Source organism: Tachypleus tridentatus, chromosome 4 (genome assembly GCF_004210375.1).
Source record: "Tachypleus tridentatus isolate NWPU-2018 chromosome 4, ASM421037v1, whole genome shotgun sequence".
NCBI classification, from domain to species: domain Eukaryota; kingdom Metazoa; phylum Arthropoda; class Merostomata; order Xiphosura; family Limulidae; genus Tachypleus; species Tachypleus tridentatus.
The window spans coordinates 113,351,669-113,379,166 of NC_134828.1; the positions used below are offsets into that span (position 1 = coordinate 113,351,669).

The 27,498-nt window shown below is 35.4% G+C and overlaps 1 protein-coding gene across 1 annotated transcript; it reads right to left on the reverse strand.

Annotated features, from left to right (window-relative positions):
* Positions 1-737: 737 nt before the first annotated feature.
* LOC143249899 (methyl-CpG-binding domain protein 2-like) lies at positions 738-27,152 on the reverse strand. Its single transcript, XM_076500493.1, has 5 exons — positions 26,993-27,152; positions 19,196-19,493; positions 17,619-17,709; positions 12,196-12,353; positions 738-1,394 (listed from the first exon to the last, which is right to left on the reverse strand). The coding sequence occupies exons 1-5, from the start codon at positions 27,085-27,087 to the stop codon at positions 1,296-1,298; spliced, it is 741 nt and encodes a 246-aa protein (XP_076356608.1). The 5' UTR covers positions 27,088-27,152; the 3' UTR covers positions 738-1,295.
* Positions 27,153-27,498: the final 346 nt, after the last annotated feature.

A 27,498-nucleotide genomic window follows, 5' to 3' on the forward strand; every position in this document is an offset into this window, starting at 1 on the left:
GTTCTAGTATTTCTATTATGAATAATACTTCACAAGAAAAAAATATGAAAGAGAACTTCATTTACTTAGAGGAATACTTTAAAAATATTTAAATGTAACATTAGTTCTATGAAACAGAATTCTTTATCATTATATCCTGGGAAAGTAAGAATGCAAGATGTGTTTCTAATAATATCAACATCTTGTAACAGTTACATATGCAATGCATTAACAGTTTCTAACATGCAGAAAACCAAAATATCATTGGAGATGGTTGTATACTAATAAAACAAATAAGAAATTAACACAGAACAAAAAAGGAAAAACAAATTTCCTTCGTGTTGTTTAGTCTTCTGGTCAGTGCTTGCTTGGTTAATCAGTTTTAAAACACTTAAACACGTTTTGTGGTTGGTTTATATTTTGTTAACTGCACTTGAACAAACAATATTCCAAATTGTTAGTGTGAACTGTCTCCATAGACTAGTATGTGTACTTTCTAATACTGTTAAAGTTTCAGTTTTTCTTGTTTCAATGGATGTTTTTACTGACAACAAAGTACATGGTTACAGAACAATACTGCAATCAATCATTACATTTTATAGGAATCTCCATTAGTTCTTTCTGACTGTCAGTGAAACAATTCTGGTAACTAATGACAAATGTGGAAGTTTGTCCCATGCACATGAAACACACACATCTATCTAGCTAATTTTCTTCGTATGTAACAAGTAAAACAAGATGATTTCTTACTACTTTAATGCTGAAAATAACTTTTATTTTTTTGTTATAATCAAGGAAGATCTCAGAGCTAACAGCATGTCATTGTTCATAAACCTTTTATTTTATTTTTCCTTTTTTTTTAAACTGTAAAATACGAGTCCCATGAAATTTTAATATTCTAAATAAGTAATGATACTGAATAGTTAGTGAAAACTTAAAAATTAAAATATATTTATCTCCAAATTCTCAAATAGTGATATGCTATATTTAAGGCATTTAAAATTTTAAACCAATTGGTTAATAGTAAATATTTTAAAGAAATTCCATCTATTAATATTTTTACATGTATGACATTGTGAAACGTTTTATAGAATAAATTAAAAGTACAATAACTTTCCTTACATTCAAAAGTTTGGTTAAAGTGAAATGTCCAATACCATTCTACATTTATAACAATCCACTCTGAAATTCCAATTTATATTTTCAAATACCTCTAAATATCATTTTTATTTTTGGTAAATGTAACAACCATTTATCTTAGAAACATCTGGAATAAACGTTTATTGTTGAATCCACTAATTTGTTTGAGGTTAACCTTATCCTTCCAAGTCATTCAGAGCTTCTTGAAGTCTCTTTCTTGCTTGCTGGACTCGTTCTTCCTGTTTCCTAATGTCGTCTTCCGATACAATTAGTGCCTTTTAAGAGAAAATTAAAAATAGTTGTTTTTTTAAGAGATAGTTCGATTTGTACTCATGACATCACCATTTAACCTATACAAGTCAGTGTGTCACGTCACGCTGGATTTATTGAAATGGAATAATTTCATTAGTCTGACCATTGTGGTTTTATTGATAAGGGTGAAAAGGAGACATGACACCTAATAAGTCTAGTGAGTGTTGATATAATAAGCCTAAAGTAAAGATGACCTAGCCTACAGCCAAGTGCAACTAAATTTATCATGAAAGTAAAAATATTGATTTAATTTTAAACTTGCCCTTTCAGATGTGGGGGCATTATAATGTGATGGTCAATCCCACTATTCATTGGTAAAAGAGTAGTCCAAAAGTTGGTGGTGGGTGGTGATGACTAGCTGCCTTTCCTCTTGTCTTGCACTGATAAATTAGGGACGGCTAACACAGATAACCCTCGTGTAGCTTAGCATGAAATTCAATCCAAACCAAACCAAAACCACACAGCACTCAAGTCAGTATTTTCCACGTCTTCATAACATCTTTCTCAAACTATTTTTTGTTATATCACCTTCATTTTTAATTAAAAAAAAAAGTCTTTAACCAACAGAGACTCTAAATCAAGCAATCAACAAATGTTTCCACTTTTGTTGTACATATGTTTTATTTTATACTTTCAGTGCATAAACTAACAACAATATTAGGTTATACTTTCATTACTAAGCAACACGACAAAAGCCATTGCGAGTACGTAATGTTACTAAAACACACTGGGTTTTCTATATATTAGAAGTTGTTAAACTAAATGATTTTTAAAAACAATTGTTCTACGAATATCCCACAAATTCATTTCATGCATGATCTTAATTTTGATTGACTCAAAGGAATTTACCAACATTTGACTGCTTCAACTGTAATTCTGTGCCTCTTTGTTAGTCGAGCTGGATTTCACAAAATTCATTTATTTCGTATTAGATACGAAATGTGAGGTTAGGGTACTCTATGAGATGGGGTGGTAGTACTTGCCCTGCCAATTTTGATGGGCTAGATACTAGTAAAATATAATTCCTCAACTATATTTGCACATTTTTATTTGGAAAAAAAAGAAGAAAGATATACACTCATAAAATTTAAGAGAATACAAGTCACCTATTAGGTTAGTTGTTTGATATTCATTTGTGCAGACTAATGAAGCTATCTTCACCAAACAAAAAAAGGTAAAAAAATTATTATAAAAAAGCAAAAAAAAAAAAAAAAGATCAAGTTAAATTTAACAAAAGATCTAAAAAGATCAATGGCCTTTACAAAGTTAAAAACACAAGTTGGACAGTGTCACCATTGTCAATGACACTGTTCAATGTTAGGGGTAAACCCATAGAAACAAATTTGTTGAAAATGGTGCAATCGCTCACAACAGCACGACAGTAAAGCATGCGCTATTGTGACACAAGTATCCAAAAGGCCACACACTTGTGTATCAGTCCTAGATATGAAGGCCAAAGGAAAAAAAGGCAGATCATCTTTTCTGAAAGAGCATGCGTAACTAAATGAGGAAAGAAGCCACCCTCTAGGTGGGATGCTGTGGTAAGGACTGAAGTTAAACGGCATACTGTGAAGAAAGTTTCAAATGGCAGAGGTGAAGAAGAGGTTTGTGGGACTCAGTGTACATACCATGGGTTGGAGAAGTGCAGAGCCAAAGCCCAAGATGGTGAATGGGATCCAGCATCCTTAAGACTGAGGTCCTGGCAGAACCACAGACCAGAAACCCACAATCCAATTTGGAGCAAATAACTATGAGAGAATGTCAGCTTAAAACATTTATCTACTCCTAAGGAAGTGGAAGAGAGGACACAGAGAATGTTCAGTGTCCTTGTACACTCGACACGGCTGCTTGATGTGAGGAATGAAGGTCGGCTTATCGTCAAAGATAAGCCATATGTACTTTGCCTCAGAAACCACAGGAAGAACAACATCAACAAGAGGGAGCTTGGAATTAGTGTGTATGCCTCATTGGTGGCAAAATTAATGCAAAAGGTTTTGGAGAAAGAAAAGGTAAAATAGTTTGCTGTAGTCCACTTCTACAAGTGATTGAGGGCAGTATGAAACTACTGGTCAATAAAGCTGATGTTTAACAATTGACCCGAGATGTGGACAATAACAAAGCTCCAAGCATCAAGGAAGACATCCACCTGCCAGATCCAGAAGTAGATGTTGACTTGTCAACTTGCTTACCCATTGAGAGCATAAGACTCTTCATATGGTTTGAGAAATACTCTGTCAGAAGCATAGAAAGATCTGTCTGCACTACCACTGTAGCAGTGAAATGTAATGTGGCAACATATGTCAGAGATGGAGTTGGGAACAATTACTTACAAGCCACAGGGTAATAAATGTTGTTAATCCTTTGTAAATGCTGTACCTCTTTCTCCTACACCTACCTGGGGTGAAAGTAAGACGGTTGAAAGCATCTACAGCTAATACAGTGAGAGTCCAGTTCACACTTGTAGACGTCATAGTATTTTGATTAACTGGTTAGGTAGGATAATCAAAAACAATAATTGTGAACATTAATTGTTTTTTAATTGATTACTTACATGGAATCAATTGATTTAATAATAATTTGATCAATCATTTATTTCATGTGAAAATAATCAATGCTGATAGGTAATCAATTAATTGAGTTAATCACTATTTATGATGTAATCATTGTTACAATAGCAGCAGTGGAAAAATACATGTAAACACCAGCACAACAGCAAATATGGGAGGATACACACTACTAGTTCCAATGTAATTATTGTTACAATAACAATAGTAGGATGCATACCACTACAGTAGTTGGACAATGTAACATTCATTATACATAAAAAATGACTTGTTAGTCAAACATACAAATCAGTTGTCTAAAACATATTGCAAATTGACGTGATATATACTATCATGAGTTTTTGGCTATGTATTTTTAAATGTCAACAGGTTGTAAAAAAACAAAATTTACAACTTGACTTCGATGTCTTGGTAGTAACTAGTAATATTTTATTCTAAATATTTAAAACACCAAGATAATTTTTTGTAGTTTCTAAAACTACAAAATGACATTTAATATGAATACCCAAATTATCTTCCTTGAAAGAAGCCATAATTATTAATACTTACTCAATCAGTTGGGAATGAAAAATGTTAACTTGTAAACAAAGAAATGTCTATAGACTTGCATCCTTATTAAAGTGTTAACCAATCTGTTGCACACTATAAATTACAGGTAGAATTAGCAGTATTTTCTAAGATACTCTTAAGGTGAATGAGAAATGAGAATGCTGTTTTACAGCTTTAACTGAGTCTTATTTCACAGACTGACTTCTGAGCCCAAGATGACATCAAACAGATGCAAATGTAAGTAAGGTGAAGGAAGAGGGACACCTTGGGTCAAGTGGGATTGAGTAAGTCAACATGACTACAAGAGAATAAAAAACAAGGGACTCTAGAGAAAAAATCCTAACCAAAAACAACAACAGACTCATGCAGGAAATGTAAGAGTCATGAAAGTCCTAGTATCACAAGCTTCATATCACAAAGACAAGAAAGTAACCTGAGTCTGCCCTAAAGTTAGAAAGTCCCCCAACTGAATGAAATACAAGTGGAGATAAGACTGAAATGGAGATCTGAACCAGCTGTCCCAATTAAGACAACTCCCAAGGTAAACCAGAAAAGTCAAAAGAAAAAAAATACCTTAGTAGTAGTAGAACAATAGGCCTCAATAACATAACCTCTGAATAAAAACCACCACTAGAGCAGATAAAATCATGAGGCTATAATTTATTTAAAGAGAGAAACTGAGAATCAAATGTTCAGTCACTGCTGAGAAAATGAAGGAAATAAATCAAGATGTGGAGAAAGTGTCTGAGACCATGAATTGGGTCATACACTACCAGAGAGAGTATTCAATGATTTGTGACAAAACTGCCCACTGGAAACAATGGAAAGACCAAAGTTGGGTCCAGTGAAACAGACTGACTTACAAACTCCTATCTATGTAGAAGGATACAATGATGGGGATAAAATTAAAAACTGAAGTTAAGGAATTGTCTCATGCCACCTGGAACAAGCAAGGTGGAAGAAAAGTCCTGACAAACTCAATAGGTTGTGACAAAGAGAGGCTATAAGTAGATAAAACTGGGATTCAAAGTTCCCAAAGAACCAGATCCAAGGAATGCTTCCAGTCTCAAATCATCTCCAAAACTCATGATGGCCAATCATCAAAGAGGATGGACTGCCTATTGTAATGAGAGGATATGAAACAGAAAATGGGGCAGTCATATGAAAGAAATAGTGGTAAAATACAAGACTGGATAAGGTTAGTTAAAGTAACAAAAGAAGATGGTCAAAAATGTTAGATCCAAGATCAGAATGGAACTAACCACATGGTGCATCAAGACAGCAATATAAGTCACTGTCAGTGTCTCTAGTAAGATGACTTCTGTGAAAGAGTGTAAAAACCCTCAAGTGTATCAGAAATGTAGGAACACAAATGCATAACTCAATATATGTATGAAACTTCTGTTTTGTTGATTTAACTTTTGTTGTTATTAGTTGGAAAAAAATTGAGCCAGGTATGGTGATGGTGTATAGGGGCCTAATGACAACTTCGGAAAATATAAAAGATTGGTTGGTTGGTTGATTTAGTGTTTTATGGCACAAAGCAGCTAGGCTATCTGAGCAAAACACCTGGTAAAAAGGTAAAAGTAAAGTAAATTGTACTAAAATTCATAAAAGGAAATCAAGGTAAAACAAAACAGAGTTTAAAAACATAAATAGCATAAAATCAATGTTGACATCTAGTCTACAAAGTTAAGAGAGAAAAAACAGTAAGAGAAGTTATAAAGGACTTTCTGTAGCATAATGGTAATTACTATAACTAGCCATGAAGACTAACAGGTAAGTACAAGAACCACCATCAGTCACCTGAAGTTGGCCTTTCAAGTCCTGATTCAGAGTTATGTCATTATGGCCAATTTCAAAAAGTAAAGTAATAAAAGTGTTAAAAGACGTGTAGCAAACTTTTAATAATGACTCGCCAGGATGACTAACGGGTAGTTCAAACAGCAGCATCAGTCACCTGAAGTTGGCCTTTCCAGTCCTGGTGTCGAGTTATTTAATTTTATGGCCATTTTCTAATTTTAAATCGAACAAGAGAGACTGTGATTCTTAAAAGGGAACCACATTAAAAAAGATGTTACGTATAAAATAAAAAACTTAAGTGATATTAAAAAGATTAATGGCCTTTAAAAAATTAAAAATTAATCAAGGTGGATAGTGTCACCATCACCAATAACACTGTCTAACCTTATGGAGAAACCTTGGGACAGAACATGTTTAAAATGGTGCCATCGTTGAACGTCGTAACAACAGCAAGAAAGTAAAATGTGGCTTATTGTGATCTGAGTGTTACACAGACTACACACTGGTGAATCAGTTCCAGATAAAAGAAAATGATGAGTTAAAAAACTCTGGCCAATGCATAGTCTAGTTAGAACAACTTCCTCTTTCCAATCCTTATGAAAGCAAGACGGCCAAAGTACAATATAGGGTTTTATTTGGAAAAGCTTGTTTTCGCGTTGCTCACTCCAAGTCGACTGCCAGCTGACACACAGCCGAGCCTTGAATACAGGACCATAGTCCATGTATTGAATAGGCACAGCGATATTAGTGCCAGAGCAGATAGATTTAGTTGTGATGTCAGAAAGCTTGTTCCTGCAAATACCAAGATGGTCTGGTTTCCACAAAAACTAGACAGAAGTAGATGTTAAAGAGAAATGGGACAGTTGGTTTTGAATATTAGCAAGACAGGGTGTGAACCAATGTGAAGCGATTCTAGGGCCAGTAGAGGACTAAGTGAGTCAGTATAAATAGTACAGTTTGAGTACTGCTTAGCTTCTATGTGATCCAGGGAAGAGAAATGGCGTACAGTTTAGCAGTGAACACAGAAGCTGTAGAAAGGATTCTGAGTGCAACCACCGAACTGTAACAAACCATGGCAGAGCCCACAGAGTCACCTGAGTTTGAACCATCTGTATAAATAGGAATGGAAAGATTGTTCGAAAGACGTTCATTAAATAAAAGATGGTACTTCCAATTGGGAGTATCTGCTTTTCTCAGATGACTTAAAGAAAGGTCACATTTGGGGACTGTAATAAGCCATGTTGGGATGGGCTGACCAGTGGATACTGCAATGGTATCCAAGGACAGACCCAATTCATCCAACTGTGCCTGGATACGAAGGCCATAAGGAGCAATGACAGATCGCCTGTTCTAAAAAAGTATGGCTCACCAAGGAAGGAAAATACAACCCCAGGTGGGATGCTTTGGTAAGGAACGAAGTTTTGAAGCATATAGTAAAGACAGTTGCAAACAGTGAATGTGCAAAGAAGGTTGATGAGACTCTGAAATGAGGAGGTGCAGAAAGCCCCATTGCAGAGCCAAAGTCCTTGACGATGAATGGGGTCCAGCATCTTTAAGGACAAAGGTAGAGCCATAGACCAGTCATCCATAGTCAAGTTTCGATCAAATAAGAGCACGATATATCTTTAGCATAGAACATAAATTTGCTCCTCAAGTGGTGGTAGAGAGAACATGGAGGATGTTCAGTGCTCTTGTACATTTGACCCATAGCTGCTTAATGTGTGGTATAAAGGTCAGCTTACGGTCAAAGATAAGCCCCAAGAACTTGGTCTCAGGGACCACAGGTAGCGCAACTTCACTGATATGGAGTTCAGGATCAGGGTGAATACTCTGTTGGTGGCAAAAGTGCAAGCAAACAGTTTTAGAGAAAGAGAAATTAAAGCCATTTGCCATGGTCCAATTCAGTACACGATTGAGGGTAGTTTGTAGCTGCTGCTCAATATATCTCATGTTCAACAACTGACATGAGATGTGAAAGTCGTCGACATAGTGCCCGTTTGCAACAGTGAGAGGGAGTTGTTCAGTGATGGCATTAATCTTTATACTGAAAAGTTTGACACTCAAAACACAGCCCTGAGGGACTCCAAGTTCCTGTAGAAAAGAAAGGGAAAGTGTCAAACCCACACGAACTTGGAATCTCCTGTCCATTAAAAAATTTTTAATAAAAATGGGCAAATGGCCATGTAACCCATATGTATGGAGGTCTCGCAATGCCATACCTCAATGTTGTGTCATAAGCCTTCTCAATGTCAAAGAATACTGATACAAGATGTTGTTTGAGAAAGGCTTTTTTGATTGAATGTTTCAGGTCGAATTAGGTGATCCAAGGTGGAGCGCTGTCGTCGGAACCCATGTTGTGTGGGCAAGAGGATGTTGTTTGATTTGAGGAATCAAATAAGATGAGCATTAACCATCCTCTGTAAGGTCTTACAGAGACAGCTCGTCAATGCAATTGGACAGCAGTGTGAAGGAATCTTGGGATGTTTTCCAGGCTTAGAGAAAGGTAGTCTGGCACAAGGCATCAGGAAAGACATTCTCCTGCCAGATCCAGTTAAAACAATAAGAAGAATATCAATAGAAGCAGGAGAGAGATGGTGCAGCATGTCACAGCGTACATCATCTGGTCCAACCGATGTGCTGCCAGACTGATGAAGGGCCAGTTTCAATTCCACCAGTGTAAAGGGATGATTATAGTCATAGAGACAATCAGCTCAAAAGAAAAGAGGTGATTGCTCTGCCTGAGTCATGATGGCTAAGAAGGTGGAAGAAGAAGCAGAAGTGCTAGATAACCAGCAAAAGCTTTCACCTAGAATATCGGCGATGCTCCGGGTATCAACTACTTCCTGGCCATCAGAGAACAAGAGAATTATATTGCCCACTGACCTCTTGAATCTTGTCCCATATGACTTTGGAACTGGTGGTAGGAGATATGCCAGTTGTGAACTTAATCCATGACTCCTTCTGGCTTTGACGTCTTATCCACCGAGCACGTGCACAGGCCCGCTTGAAAGCGATGCGGATTGAAAGTGTGGGAATATCTATAGAAAGTATCCTAGGACCGTTTTTGATCCTTCCGTGCCATGTGGCAGGCGGGATTCCACCACGGACAAGGATATAATGGAAAATGTGTTGAGGTTTTAGGAATACATTAAGCAGTTGCTTATATAATACAGTCAGTTACTGCTGCCACACAGTCAACTATTGATGCCTGACACAATCAAGTTCTGTGAGAGTAATGAAAGTGGGCCAGTTTGAGTGATCCAGCTTCCATCAGGGTACGTGGGTTGGGAAGCATCCACCATGGCCAGTCTCTCTCAAAATTATAGAAAATGATCATTGCCTCGTGGATTATTGTGAACCCTCCATGAAAAATGGGAGAATAGTGAAGGGGTGCAAATTGAAAGATCAATAGCACTAAAGGACTAACTAGGGGCGTGAAAATAAGTAGAAGAACCAGTATTGAAAAGAGAAAGGTTGTGATCAGAGGGCATACTCTCTTCAGAGTAACCCCTCCTATCAATAACAGCACTAAAGGGGATGATGTCCATTAATGTCCCCAGGATGAAAAAGGGAGACAGCAACTGTTCAATGAGAGCATCAATGTCTGATTGATCATATCTCTCTCCAGGCAACAGGTAGAGAGAACAAACAGTGATAGTATCATCCAAGGAAACACGGATGGCTACAGCCTCCAAGGGTGTGTTAAGTGACAAAGACAGGGTGGGCACAAATTGGTCAACCAGCAGTGCCACCCCTCCATGCACTCGTCCATCACACAGTCTGCACCTCTTATTCTTCTAACCATTTAGGGCAAGAACAAAATTAGGATGGGTGAGAGCCATTGCCATTGGCACAATGTGAGTCCATTTCAAACTCATAGGCTTCATGGTCCTTGCCACCACAACGAGAGCATGTCAGGGAATCACAACACGACGTCTTTGAGTGATCGAACCTCTGACACTGGAAACATAGGAGAAGGTTTGGAATGTACGGCCATACCCTGAAATTAAGAGAACATGCCTTGATGGTGGCAGGTGCACGTGGTGATGTAAATGTCAGTTTGAGGATATTGATCGGCAATGTAACTCCATCTGCGTATGGAGATATGTCTCACTGCAGAAACTCCTTGAGCGGAGAAACCAACGAGAATTTCTGACTTGGGGATGTTCTTCAAATTCCTCTCAACAATAACTCCTCGTGATGAATTCAAAGTAGCAAGAGGTGTAACCTCAACATGTATATCCCCAATTGGTTTTGAATTCAAAAGGAGTTCACTGTGTTGAGATGTGGATGTTTCCATCAATATGTCTCCAGATCAAACCTTCTTTACTGACTTTGGAGAGCCAGCAAGTCCCTCCAATCCCTTCTGAATAGAAAAGTGGGACATCTGCCCTAAAGGTTTCTCTGAAAGAGAATGTAGGCTAAGAAAATGAGGTATAACAGGTAGTACAGATATTGAAAATTGCTGCTCAGAAACTTCAAGACGTGGTCATTTACCTATTGACTGTTTTTTCACTATTTTATTTAAATTTTTATTTGGAGGATCCATAGGAAAAAAGGAAATTTTGGTGCCCTCTGACCCCATCCACCATGGATCCCTATGAAAAGACGCACTACAATGTCAAGCAAGGACACTGCAGCAGCACCAGAGTTTCGTGAGCACTATACCCAAACCCCAGCATCAGACACAATGTCCACAACACCTGTTGAGAAATTTCAACACTGGTACTTGGTTGACCCTAGCCCAAGTGGACCAACCAACTGACCCAAGGGGGGCCACCCAAAGGCCACCCATCTACAGGAATTCAAGGCTAAAGTGGTATGTTAGGGTTGGACCCCTCAACCACCAGGATCCTCACCTCTCCTTCACGGGTCGCCATGCACGGCAAACACGTGGGTGGACGTTTAGATCCCACAGGAGGTAAACTGAAAGAACAGAACCTTCCCTTGAAGGTCCCTTCACCACATATAGGAATCTACTCTGAGGGGAAATATAATAGAAATCCTTATGTTTAAATAAATGACAAGAACAGAAATATGATGCTTTTCAAAAGTATAGTTGATCAAAATCAAATCAAAGGTAATACAAATGAAGTTCTAAATAATAAGTTTACAAAATTAGTATAATTCTTTCAAAAATCAACAGAAGAAAGATTACACACTAGTTAAACAAGCAATCAGAGACATTACATGCATTTATGTTGATATCATCAAATTTCACCTTCCTTAACGACAGAACGATCAATGATTCACATCATTTTATGTAGCATTATGAGGAGTCTCAACCTTAATTTGCCCCTCAAATTTAATAGAAATACAATTACATTTTACACAGTTAGTAACCCAAAATGCTTCATAGTACATCCTAATTTTCATATGGACCAAATTTGGTGAGGAAGGTTCTACATCTCATCTTGGGTAAAGTTTTTGTGAGCATCAGTCTATTAGTTTTTAAGATACACCTGCAGAAACACACATATGGACCTGATTTCAATACTTTCACCCCCTCTCCAGGGTCAAGGGTGAGACGATTAAAATCAAAAGTGCAAAATTTTCAGTAAATCTAATGAAAAATATGTATGATGAAAAATGGTGTATGAAAAGAATGAACATCCATTCAAATGCTAGTGCTTGTGAAGACTTGTCCTCTGATTGGCGAGGGGCTATTATCTAATATTAACTATATCATAAGTTGCCGCAATACCTCTTGGCTTGTTTAGTGTATAGAGGGGAGATCTTTAATCAAAGTTTTTGCAATGTATAGGAAATTACATAGCAGTGCATACAAGGTAATAGTTCTGTGTAGTGCAGAGATAAGAATTTCTGACTGTATAACATACACACATACCTGGACTAAAGGTTGCTCTGGATTCAAATACACTCCAGGGTTCTTCTCCAGTAAAGACTTTGAAAACCCTGTCTGTCCTGTAACTGGTTGACTAGAAACATGAAGAGCAGTAGATATACTCCTCAAAAGAGTTTCTTCATTTAAGTCAGGTCCTACACCTACAAAGTGGTGAATAAAATATTTTTAAACACATTAAATAGTGTAAGTTCTTGTACTACAAGAACAAGCACGTAAATACTGAATGCTGGTAAACCTGTAGCGAAGTTGATTACCTCTTAACCTGTGATGTATACAAAATATATTTGAATAATATTGATGCTACATAGATCTTGTTAATATCTGATAAGGCAGTAAAGTTAGAAGACAGTCCAGTTTCAGAAATTTAATACATTAATTGAAAAAAGATGACAAAAGTTAGCATTTTTCTAAACTGAAAATGTATTTACAATAACAGTTACCTCTACTGACGCTATAGCTATTTCTTTATTTCAAAGGTTTGCACTCTTTGCACATCTATGCAATGAGAACACTTGTTCCAGTCTTTTATGTTCCACTCAAATGCATTAAGCAAATTACCCCCAACCATATAGCCAAAGTTCCACAACTCGAAGTTGGAAATAAGGAGGTGTGATATCCTATATCCATGTTGGTGGCTAGGGCCATTGGACTGCAATGTTATACATATACTTTTGAATGTTGATTGTATTTCGGCCTGTAGCCATAGAGAGAGACATTTCACACCATTACAATCATGACAAGAAAGTAAGCAATACTTTTCTCCTCTATCATAACAATATCTTGTATGCCATACTCAAACAGAAGAATGGAACTCATCCAGACTCTCATTATGAACATTCATTCTTGCTTCCCAACTAAGTGGACAAGGAGTATTCCACTTGTTCCTGGTATTGTGGACAGGACACAGAACATATGCTCAACCAATGACTTACGGTGGGACCACTTCACATTCAGAATAATGAGGAGGTAGCAAACCACTTTCCATAACCAATAAACTAAACCAAAACTGAATAAAGAGATGGTCCATGCCTTCCCCAACTGGATAGTTTTCTGTCAAATCTGAACTGGAATTATGAGTAGGATGGTGCCACACCTACTGAAATCTGGGAAAAACATCTAGGGACTCCAGTAGGAGGACCTCAACTTCACCCTTTTCACCAAGAGTGAAGGAACATACTCAAACATACTGTAGGAAAAGTCTCTATTTGCCACCCCAGAGACTGGAAACTAGGAGTGATAAAACTTACAATTTCCTATAGTAGAGTCTGGGAGGATAAAACACATTGGGGAAGCCCTAAGAAAAAGTGCTCTGCAAATTGTGAAATAGGTGAACTAAGTTCCCTACATTTTTAAATGCAGGCCAATCTTGACTTGTTCAACCTGAAAATTAGCAAGGACAGACAGAATCCCCTTTAGCTGTAGTCATGATTGTCCATCAGTGGTGGTCCATAATAAGGTAATACCATCCAGTAGGTGCCTAAATGGTCTCATGAAACACTTCATTTTGGTAGAGCCTGTCTCACGCTATATTAATTATAGTGAAAGGTAAGAAATGGCTGGTAAATGGATTCTTCTCACCAATCTATTTGTTAGCCATCTCTCACCTTTATGACTGCTCCAATCCTGGCTGCCAAAGTGTTGGAAAGAAAAAAACCTATCAGGGTAGAGTAAGATAAATATGGAATGATAAAGATTCCCATGCATATGAACTGCAAATAATTTTGACTGACAACACTCACAAGCCAACAAAAACAAAATAAAAAAATTAAATAAGATGTGAAACCAAAAACATGAATCTAAGAATTCAAAAGCAGGATGAGCCAATACATGTAAAATACATTTAAAATCTCAATTCAGTAACTGAAAAGATTGTTTGGGCCAAATAATATAAAAAGATTTGGGTAGACCTAACAGAACTGGGTTTTAAAACCTTCCAATATTTATGTCTAAAATAGTGGATAATAATGCCTTAAATAAAGCCAATGAATATAAAGTAAGCCCCTTCTCAATTACTCAGTCATTAAACAGATTATGATAGATACTTTTGGATGAAGAAGGTTTAACATCTTTAGAATAAACCACTGATAATAAATATTCCATTTCTCCATTTATAAACAATCATGGTTGGCCTATGGAGAAATTTAGTTAAGTACAGAGAAACCTCAGACGTTAAACACTTATGCCAGACACTTAAGGACCACATAACTTCCAGGCATGAAGATTACGTTTCTGAAAATTTGGGTGGAGAATGTCTGATCAAGGTTGTTTCCACGGGCACTTCCAATATGGAAAAGATAGAGGTAGACATTCTAGCAGATACAGAAGAAACAGGAACGAAGCTTGAGCCAGCCACTAAGGTGCAACCAAAAGAACTTGATAGGGAGTAAAAAGAACCATAGAACCCAGGATAAGAGCTGAATCAGGAAAATCCCGACTGAATGAATCTACTCCCAATACTTGAGAATGAGGTACTGAAGGCCAAAATAACTGTAGTTGAGAATTCCAATGAGTTGAAAAGACATTGATTGCTGAAGAACCAAACTGAGAACAAATTCACTGATAAACCTCATGATGTAGTATCCATTCTGTATCAAGACAAGTGATCTGCAATTAAATTCATAACTCCTAGGACATGGCATACTAAAAGACTGATATAATGGGAATTGGCCCATTCAAGAAGATCCAAAGTAAAAAAATAAAGGTATTGAGAATGTGTACCTCCTTGATGAGAAAACCAAGATGAACCATGAAACTGTCAGAATGTACCACAGCAATTTTTCTTTTAAGAAAATAGTGTATGTTGATATGAAAAGGAGACTTGTTTTCTGTCCAAGTACCCTGGAACTCCTGACCTTGACATTAAGCTCTCCATCCCTGAAGAGATGCATCTGTGAACAGATGAATTTCAAGACAAGGTGGTGTAATAAGTACTCCAATAGTAATGTTGCTCTAATCCAACTACCACTTGCAATTAATTACGTATTTCCTGAGTAATGAGACAGGATGATCCAAAGAAATGGATTGCATCATTCATTGTTCTCACAGTAACCACTGAAGAGATCTCACATGAACATGTCCCAAAGGAATGAGTGGTTTGAAGTATGCCCACATCCCGAAAAGAGAGAGTACTATCTGCATAGTAGAAGAAGGAAACAGATTTAAAAGACCAATGGCTCTTTCCATGTCTTGAAGTCTGATAGGGGTTGCTTGAGTGCAACTTAAGTAAGTATTGAAAAACACACCCAAATGAACAAGATATTGTGTCATTGACAAAATACTTTTCTCCAATATGATAAAGAAGGCTGCTTTTGTGGCTTCTGAAAAGGAGAATTTGAAGCTCATTCTGCTAATTGACAGGATGGACCCAGAAGGAGCCAATGTTCCATATAATGACATGTGCATGGAAACTAGAAATGCAGGTGATGAGAAGAATCTCAAACAACTCTTAGAGAAAGAGTCTAGAATTATAGCACTTGACCCTTGTGCACAAACTGAGAAAACTTTAAGAAGATTCTGCTATGGGATGGGAATATGGAGATAAGCATCTATAACATAAAAATTGGTCATCCAGAGTCCTGGTGCAAAGTGCCATCATAAGGTGGGAGAAGTATTCCATAGTAAAGTGAGAAGGATCTAAAAATGGGTTGAATTGAGATAGGTCAATGAGTTAATTCCAGTCTCCTGTCTTCTTGGGTAGCACAAACATTAATGAGAATAAATTCCTGGAAGAATGGGCTTGATCCTCACTACTGCCTTTTTACTGACAACTCTCTTTCAGCCTGGGAACATAGTTACACTTGCTAGGGGTGAAAAGACAACAGGTTCAGCAGACAATGATGCAGGTGACATCTGTTGAAAGACCAACCTGATCCAGAACTTGGAGTACCCATGGATCCTTGGTGAAAGATCTCCAAGCATCCAGGAAATGATATAATCGTGCTCCTTCTTCTCCCCTCCCAAAGGATAGTCACTGATGCCATTGTCATCAATCTGCCTGAGGCAAAGAGTCTCAAAAACAGAGATGGATAACAGTTTAGGAACCAATAGATCTGGGAACCAAAGGAAAAGTTTGGGAAACACTGCAGACCAATATTCCTAAATTAGAACCAGAAAGATGAGAAGCCAGAGATTATAAAGTAGAATGTAAACAAGTAGTATCAATTCAGGATTCCCACATCTTTAAAACTCCAGCAAATAACATGGAACAAAGAAAAGAAGCTTCCCATAGCTCCCTGAGGACAGAAGATGGTAAACAAAGCCTTTCTAACAAAGCATCTCCACCCAATAAATTCCGACAATTGATCAGCCAGGAGACAAAAGAAAGAATGGAGGAAGACAATCTCACCAAGATAGATATCAGCAAAACCCCCCAACATATCCTAAAATTGTCAAAAGGAACTTTGACAAGTTTTTGAGAAAAGCTGGATTGAAAATAAATACTTCAGGACAATCATGAGTGTAAGACAAATATGAGAAAACTAATCTGTTAAAGTGACCACAGGTTCCAATCTAGACCCTTACAGCCCCAAAAGGGGGCCCATCCATTGAGAATTCAAATTGGACTCCTCCAGGCAGTGATAAACCAAAGTATGCTGATCCAATAAACATGGGGGATGAAGCATAGCTATCTTGTGATGTAACTGAGTGGCAGTTCTCACAGCATGAACATGCTACAAGAAAAAAGCAGAAAAACTGAGAGATCCCAAAACCTCATTAACTCTATTAATCAACTGAAGACAAGGAGCTGGAGGTAGTGGCTCAAAATGATCCTTTGTTGAGGTTGATCTAGTGTATGAAGTCAGAAAAACAAGTCTAAATTCTCAGATTATTTGTAAAAGTCACTTCAGAATCTCCCAGATACATACTCAGTCTGCAAGTCTCATCTTGCTACTAATTGTATCTTGGATTGCCTCAACTGAGAGTGACCCCTCCACAGTTGTTGGCTGTTTGTCAGTTATATAATTACTAATGAAAAATAACAATAGAAATGCTGGCTGTATATGAATTCACAATGTAAATAATAACCAATAATCACAACACTCCTGCTGAGAAAAATGTGCCAAATGTTTTATCAGAAAAAAGTGACCACATTATTGGAATGATGTACTAATGTACAGTACACAGATAGAAAGCATACTGAAGTTGGTGGATAAATCTGTGTGTGGCCTATAAGACTGGAACAAGTGTTCTCAAAGCATAGATGGGTAAAGAGTGGAAACCCTGGTGATCAAGAAAAAGGCCATAGTGTCAATTAATGGTAAATATGTTTTGGAACTCCATTCTTTCGCCCCTTTCAGTCTGATTTTATACACAGTAAAACAAACTAAGTTATTCTTAATTATTTAAAAAGCCTATATTCTGTATTCTATAAACAGTATTACCTCCCACAAACAGATATAAAGTACCTTTCATACTCTTGGGTAGTTCAAAATGTACTAAAGATTCTTCCTTTCGGTCACAAGCTTGTAAACCTTCCAGTCTTTTCTCCCAAAAAAGCTAAAATATGAGGAATGAAACATTTTTTCAAACAAATCTTGTAATAAATCTTTTTCACCTTGTGCTTACAAAAAATAAAGTTTGTACACTGACCACACACTTCATGAACACCTCCCATAACTATTCACAAAACCCTTCATTTAACTGCACATGCAAAAACAGATGGTTAAGGTGAAAGATAGCTAAAACCTACAAATACAGAAATGTACCACATTAATATTGAATACAACCGGTCTACAATTTCACAAAGAATAAATCTCAGAGTTCTAAAGGATTGCGTTAGTTTGTGTTCATCTACCAGTGGCTTCATTACCAAAAACTCTTTTACTAATCAACTTCACTAAACACTATCCAATTTTATCACAAGAGAATACATTCATTACTACAAACATATGGCCACCAAATGCTTCTGTTTAACCTTGGAAAAGAGCATATGGACAGACTTATAAAATGCAATTGACATCAGAACATCTCATTTCACTGATCCTACAAAAATATTTGTCAAAATTCAATTATCTTCAACCATGCTGAGGTCTTTTATAAAACAACGAAAGCCAATTACAACCTAAAAGCCACACATTTAATATGTAAACAAGAACACATTAGTTCAGAGTAGCTTATAGAATAATATCTTTGTAATTCCTACACCTAATTTATTGTTAGAACTACATATTATACCAAAGTCATTTATATCGACAGTTCTGTCCTATTCTCATTTCCAGCACCAGGCTTTAGATGTTCTTTTTGACACTACTCTATACACCGTTGATTCTATATAATCTCACTCACAACAGGAACAAACATATCGATAACAACACAAGCATGTGTAGTGCCTATAGATAAGAAATTTCTGAATTTCCTCAGTATGAGAACAGAAGTAATGATTTGACATTAAAAAATTTATTAAAGTGTAAACTCTGAAAACTTACAAACATATTTAACAAAATGTGCTAACAACTGATTTTTTTCAAAGTTATAAAAATGTTTGAATGTATAAATATGAAGTTATTCAAAATTACTGTTGAGAACCTTGGTGGATTACATATGATCTTAAGTCACCTTTAGGTTCATCTGTCTTTGTTAGTAACAAATGTAATCACGGATATTTTAACTTGAGTTCTGAGGTATTAACAAGCTTAATCAAATTCATCTTATAAAGTGTATAGTATAATTTAGGAAAAAGGCTTCCTACTGCAGTGTCATTACAACTTATTACCTTATAAAGTGTGCAGTATAATTCAGGAAAAAGACTTACAAATTATCATTTCTACAGTAAACTTGCAATGAAGTAGACCTTTTTTTAAAGCTGAATCCACATGGGATGAATTTAAAAAATTATATGGAAATCCTTCAAGAAAGTGTATATGAAAGAGAAGATGTAATAATTATTTTCTCAGAAGAACTTATATCAGTGTGTTACAATGTTCCAAATAATGGTTAGCATACACGCTGCATAACATGACAAATATTATACACAAACACCTACTTGTCTCGGCTTTTCCTGAGGACCATGCTTGAAATCGTTGCGTACTTTGCTTTCTTGTGACTTCAAGACTGTTACTGGCTGTTTGAAAATCGATGCAGTCTGTCGAATAGGGGGCACTAGTGAAGCATCATTCCGAATTCCTCTGCTATAATCAAACTGCATTCCACGCTGTCTTTTACTTTTCCTCAAAAGCATAGAATTTATTTTGCCAGTTCGAAAATCAAAAGTACTGAGGTCAACTACATCTCCCAAGTACCTTGCTAGTTGAGGTTTACTATGAAACTTTTTTCCTGTGGGACTAAACGTTTAAAAACATTAAAACTATGATAACACTAAAATAATACAATGTGTGTACAATGTAGTATTTCATTCTACTATATTCATTAATATCGTTCATGGATAAATAATATTTAGAAATGTTTTAATGGAGATACTAAGCAAGCAGTGTGAACAGATACCATTTCCTACACACATTAGTATGTGAAAGAAAACCACAAATAGTTATAACTTTAAATGACTAGATTTTCTATAACAGAAATAACAACAGTGTAGAATGTTTTGTAAATACCAGTAAACAAAAATTTCTTTGTTACATTTAATACATACTTCCAACTACGACTTACAAATTCTGATAAATGATTAACAGTTGATACTATATTCATTCATATTTTTATTCAGTGGCTTACAACAGAATTTTCTTGTTTAAGTCTGGTTAGAAAAACTGTATCATCATGAATTGCTTTATAACAATGGACTCTTTTATATTTCCATGACATGAATACGTACAGCTAGCCTTCATGTATCCTCTGGAGTATCTATCTCCCACTATTAGTCTGATGTACAAGTATTTATTCATTGATGGTGTTTTATGTTGTAGGACCATACAATTATCATTTTGTGGAAAATCGGTAAAAAATAATTTTAGTTCATCTACAATTATAGTATATAAGTTCACAAGTTCCATAGTACTAACCTCTCCAAATTAACACAGTGAGTTTGGCATTGTTTAAATCTTTTCAGAATAAATAAATCATTTTTTGCAAAGTTTCCATGTCTGTGTAACAATAACAAAAATGGGTCATTTTCAACATGGACTTGATGAAATTGTGAAAAATGAGACCCAGTTAGCAGCCACCCAATACCAAATATTCTTTGTTTGTTTGTTTTTCATAGCTACTCAAGAGCTATCTGCACTAGCCGTCCCTAATTTAGCAGTGTACGACTAGAGGGAATGCAGATAGTCATTACCATCCACTAGCAACACTTGCGCTTCTCTTTTACCAATGAATAGTGGGACTGACCACCACATTATAATGTCCCCATGGCTGAAAGGACAAGCATGTTTGGTGCAACAGGGATGCAAACCCACAACTCTCGAATTAACCACCTGGCCATGCCAGGCCAAACATTCTTTCACTCTTCTTTTTTGTTGTTTTATCTGTTTAACTTTTTATTTGCTACTTCAAGTTTCTTATTTATAAGTTAGGTTTCTTTTTAGGTTTAACATATTTTGGCCTGATATCCATATATTACTTATTTATCTTGAGGTCCAAGGTTCACTGGAACCATATAAACTAACAAGTATTCAAAATGGTGCTTTAGCAATTATGAGGGTCTACATTTTTGTTTAATTTCAGATATGTTTTATTTTTAACTAAGCTTTAGTTGGATTCAGTTATAACTAGAAAAAAATAGAACTGTACTATTTATTTCTCATACAAAATCAACTTAAGTAACAAGTCATTTGAACTTGCAATTCAACATGAAAACTTGAATTTTTCTTGAGTGTTGGCTCACCAACAGAAATAAATTTGTATATGCAATTTCCAAGTGCTAGAGAATTCTGAAATGTGTTGTCCTTTGTATAAGATAATACATATGCTGTGTGTGTAAACAGTGATAGTTGAGAGAAGAAATAGGTAATCACACTGAATAATGTTTGTCCTTTTATTCTGAATTAAAAATCAGAGAGAAAAAAGTTGTTTTTCACTTTGAAGATCTCACATGTGTATCCACTGACTTAGGAAGTGTTAGCAGCAGATGAGTCTTTTGATTTCTGTGGGAAAAAAAGTCTTGGCTGGCTTAGATTGTGGAATCAAACTGTTAAATACACTGTAGAAACACACAACACAATACCAACAGAGCCATTGCCTGTGCTCTTTACTAATTTGTTTTCAGGGGCTAAGTTAATATGTGATGTTGATAATAAGTCACCTTTAGGCAACTAACATGTCATGTTTTTTTCAATACATGCAGACTAAGTTTCAATCTATAGGCTACAGAAAATAAGCTCCTCACAAACATTTAGTTAAAAGTAGTTTCCTGTATGTATATTTCTTAGTCCTTTTATATTACGCTTACCTTTCTTTCTTTGTTATTAGCCAATAGGGTTATAAGAGTGGAAAACCTGTAACTGGTACACAGACAACATATGGTTGGGTATGTAGCATTAAAATTATATGGAATAACAAATATAACTCACATAAAGACATAATACTTGAAGATATGAGTCATAACTAAATTTTTACATTATCTGGCGTTTTATTCGTAATGTTATCAAAAGCCGATTTCTTTTGGAAAGGGTACACGAAAGCTCTTTCCAGCGTAAAATATTAATATACTCAGAATTATAAAAAGTTGTTCAGAATGGGGATATCCCTTGCACATAATGGCACTGGAAAACAAAGAAAAATGAAATGAACATGGTGCACCAGTACCATCCAGAAAAAGGCCTTCAAAAATATGTAAAAAATTTAAAAAACAAGTTTCTAAATATACAGAACAGGTATGTTCATTATAACACAAAAAATGATGGTTCTAGTAAAAACCAGATTGGCTCACAAATGATATAAAGAATACAATTAAAGAAAAGTATTATATATACAGGAAGTTTGAACTGAATGCAATGGCAGAAAATTTGGATAATTATGAAACATCAAGGAAAATGTAAAAAAAAATATATGAAGAATGTATGGCTCAAAATATGAAGATAAACAGTACATTAAGGGTCAGCTAAACATTAGAACAGGACCTTTAAAGGATTAAAACAGGAAGGATAGTACTAGATTAGTACTATAAAATGGTGAGGTTATTAAATTCTAATTTTTATTCAGATTTTACTAAGATTTAATCAATATTCCCCATTCTGAACAGTCGCACCATAAAAACAAGATTGGGCACATTCACACTTTTTTTTTAAATTATGCACAAAGCTACACGAGGGTTATCTCCACTAGCCATCCTTAATTTAGCAGTGTAATACTAAACTGAAGGCAGCCAGTCATCACCACCCACTGCCAACTCTTGGGCTACTCTTTTACCAATGAATAGTAGGATGGACCATCACATTATAATGCCCCCACGGCTGATAGGGCGAGCACTTTTGGCGAGACAGGGATTCGAACCCATGACTCTCAGATTATGAGTTGAACGCCTTAACCCACCTGGCCATGCCAGGCCAATATTCACATTAATTCTGAACTTAGGTAAAAAAATGGAAAGTTTAAAGAATGAAAACATTCCTGGTCTAGAAGTTAAAGAATAGTGGAGAGATGTCACAAGACTGGAATTTGGCTAATGTTACTTTCTTGTTCAAGAGAGATCATAAAAACAACTACCTCACTGATTCTGTAACTCAGCCAGCTTCTCATTTATTTCAGTATTAATTCCCTCTCCTTATGTTAGGTTTTCTTTTATAGATCTTCAGTGACTATTATGTTTATTTCCATGCTATTTCATAATCTAAGTAATTAATGTATTTCTGTCATGCAGAAACAATGAGTTGTTTACTTACTGACACATTGAGTGGCTCCACAACTGATCAAGAATAATTCTTTTGGCAATAAAGGTATAATCAGTTAACATCAGGTTAAAGTATGAGAATCTAATATATATCTAATATTGACATGATCAAAAGATTTGAGTCTTAATTTGTGTTTGCAGATAATGTCATCAATAAATTCTATGTATTCCAGTTTGACAGAGCTCTGGAATTTTATTTGTCTAAATATTTCAGAACCCTCTTAAACGTTTACCCAAAGGCCTCTCTATTTTGTACAGCTCCCCTTACATCAAGATGTTGCTATCCTATCAGAAATCTTGTAGGACACTTTTCTTGGAGTTTTTTTTAGAAAGGCAATAACTTCCTTCCATACAACCCTAACATGAAGTACATCTTTTTCACTGCCCTTTTTAGTTTTGGAAAAAAATAATGTCTATCATCCTTTTTCCAATAAATCCAAAGTCCATTTTCTGTATTCCAATTAATACTATGGGGTCCAAGACTTCTAAGCATATCACTATTAACAATTCAACACAGAAGTACTTTCCTGACCTAAAACATGTCAGATGCCAGAAATGTATTTGTGTGTTCAACACAGGTTAAGAGATTGCACTATCTGCTCTTTAAGTGATATAAATACACAAATTGTTACAAAGAAACATTCAACTGCTTCACCAGTTTTCTAAGAGCTAGTTTTTGAATCTTTAATTTCCATTTTTTGGAAGAGCAATAACAAATAATCTTAATTTAGGAAGAATTTTATGAGCTCTTTCAGCAAATTGTAAGCTACCTCTATTTACAAAATATCATGGAAAAAGTTTCAGAGTTTGTCAGCTTTGTAAGCTCATCTCATCTGGTGTATTACTAAATAAATAATAACAACTTTGAAAACATTTTTGTACATTCAGCCAACTCTTACCATCCTGTCCACAATTTACCATGAAGAATGTACAGGCTACAGCTGCCCAAATCTAGAAAGGAGGTGTTCATTTAAGGTTTGGATCCTTCCAAATAACTTGTTCCTACATCTAGTCCAAGACAACACTTCTGAAAGAGCCACCTCACATTTACAGTTGTCCTTAAAAACCTCATTACTTTCACATCTTACAGATCATCCACAGACTAGACACTCTGGTGTTATGCAAACTTTTGAAGAAACGTAAGATACTGTACAATGTTTTATACTGTCAATGAATGTATACTGCAGTGACGCTAAACCTCAACATCTGATGTAAATACAACAACAACAACAAAGTACTTCATGACAAACAGTACAATAAATTAAAACAGAAAACTTTGTTCATGGCCAGAACTATATATTGTTTTGGCATAAATGACAGAGTAGCTATTTATATTCTTGATCAGTTTCCACAACCAAAAAATCCAATACACACAGCATGGAGGGGTTCGGTACCTCTCGGTGGACCCAGTAGATAGCCAAACATGGATTTGCTATAAGAAAAACACATACACACATCATGGAAGTAGAAGAATATTAGTGACAAGGTTAGAGTTGAAGGTTATTGCAAACACAGAGACAAAAGATGTGGACAGTGTTGATCAATGAGTAACTATAATTTAAACAACTGTCTCATTCTGTTCAATACACATTAAGATAAATATAGCCTAATGACAGCATCATTTAGATACAGAATATACATGATATGTACCTATTTCAAATTGCATTTAAATATAACACAAGCAACTATTGGGTCCTACAATGATGTCCTTGTAATTCCATCCTTATGACAAAGAAAAGTAAAAAATTAAACACAGCTTTATTATTTAGTATATAAACAATTCTATTAAACTTTTTAAGATGCTAGACTACATGACTTCCAAAAGCAATTAAATTTTATAAGCTATTCAATGCTGTTAGAAAAAAAATGTCTTAACTGGTGTCTTACATATAACACTTTACAACAATTTTTTTTTAAAGTTTTTGATGATTGTGACAGGTACCTGGTGGATATGCACAAATATAGTTTTGGTTCATCACGTAGGAACACTGAGAAATAGACAGTTAACTGTTTACCGGCAATAACGTATTTAATTGCGTTTATGTTTCTAATACGCTATTAATTTCAACATAATTAAAAGTGTTTTGTTCCTGATTTTCACTTGTATTCAATGTCTGGTGTATTACTTTGCAGTGTCCAACAGTAGTCAGCAAGCATTGAAGGATTCCAGTTGCCCTGATATAGTTTTTCCATTGCAGCAATGTCCTTGTGAAACTGCAGATTTCGATGAAACGGTACATGATGGGCAAATTTGGATGTGATTTTTGTGATCAGCAGCCAAAAATCTATAAGAAACACCCAACGGTGTTCAAGAAGCAAACACTTTGTTGTGCAACGTAATTTTCCAAATATTAAACTTGCATCCCTCATATTATTGTGTGTACTGTCATTGTAAATAAATATAAAAAATACAAAACATTTACACCATCAAGCCCAAAGATATTTTTGTAAACTTTAATAATGCCATCTCTCACCATTCTTTTCTCAAAACAATAATAATTCTAGTAACTCTACAAAGAACCTTTTCCAACAATCCTATATTATAAGGAGTCCTTCACAATTTTCACGAGCATATAAAGCATATATGTTTCAAGAAATGTCAAGGAATATTATTAATAAACTGCAAAAGATTTGACCAATATTAACAATGGTAGATTTTATAGCCATAAACACCTCTTTTCTGTCTCTTGATGTCATACTTATAATGACTAACATCTGATAAAATATAAAAAATCTCTGCCATTTTATTTACAAATATTCATAATGGATTATATATTTTATAAAATAATGACAATTGTGAGAAACCCCTCAAGTAAGACAGAAATAATCACTTCTTTTAGCTTTCATTTCTAATAAATATGCCTGTAAATCTATCCAAAGATCCCATTAGCTTTACTACTAAAGTTTACTTTGCTTTTCACCATTTACAACTGGTTTCATAAAATAGAGAATTCAATTACAAAAATTCATAAGCAAGTTTCATTACTTATGTGAGAAAGAGAAACAATAGACTTTCTCTTTCCAAATCCTATATAGGTTTGGATTGTTTTATGGTCTTTGTGTCCACTGTTAATGGCCCCCGAGTGACACAAGCTACTATAAACTGAGTTTCAATACCTGTGGTGAGCAAAGCACAGATAACCCAATGTACAGTTTTGCACTTAATCCCAAACACTCACTCACTCACTACACTGTTAAATGTTATTATCAGCTGGTTGTGCTGTGGTACAAACTGTATGTTAAATTGAATTCTGGCTTAATAATATTAAAAGTAATTTACCAGTATTATTAAAAATATACAATGTAAAGGAATTATGGGAATATATAATGTTACAAACCTTCACAGCATAACAAATATAGCCCAGTTCTACTTGTCTTATAAAACTAAGCATTACTGTATCCCTATAATTTATAAATCAGGAATACTTCTAAACTGAATGTCTTAACATAGAATCGTGATTTATAATGTTATTAGCATTAAAGTATTAAAATATAAGTTACGTAATAAAACTTATAATCTTATGTTTCTTACTGTGTTATTACAAATACAATATCACTTATTCTTGATTACGAGAAACCCACTTGAAATATAAATGTATCTCAGAACGGCTGGTATGGGTATTAACACTTTTATTGATAAGCAAAGAAAAACATTCCGACCCTCCTAGTTCATCTTCAGGTTACAATGTTACAACACACTGTTAGTCAGTGATGTCGAGAAACCCACTTGTTGAGAAATTTATATGCAAAAACGGCTCGTTTGGGTTGAGAAAATATTTTAAACGGTTCGCCCTTCTATGTAAAATATTTTCTCAACCCAAACGAGCCGTTTTTGCGTATAAATTAAACACACTGTTAGTGTTACTGTTAAAACGTCACCGTTAGGGTACACAAGACAGTGTTAACTTTGCCTTCACAAATGATAGTATCACTATCAGTGTGTTATTGTCACAGTGTCAGTAATCGATTTTTATTTATAGTACATATAATAAATACCTGTAATAATAAACGTCAATTTTGCCAGCTGAAATACCCGTTTTTCGAATGACCTCCTCTCGTTTCCAACCGCTTGGTAGAGCCGAACATTCCATTTTTAGAAGACCGATAACGCTTTTTCCCTTAAAACCAGCCCTCGAGTAGCTTTGCTCGAAATTAAAAAAAAAACAAACTTAAAACCAAAATTAAATCCATATACAAAGCGTATAATACTTACTTGATAACCACAATAAGTTAATGAAGTTCGTTGTATGCTCAAATTTTAATACAGAGGGCAATTGAGTTATAACACCTGGTTAATCAAAAAATATATTTCTACATGGAAACGTGTAATCTATACTCTGACTTTTAACAAACATACAAGTCACAATCGATTACTTTGTCCTTCAACTTTAAAAGTATCTAATCCTCCACAAGAAGAAAAAAGACTAGAATTTATCAAATCTATCCATTTTTCTCTAAAACTCTTGAGTAAATATTAAATAATAAGTTGAAAATCGCAAAGT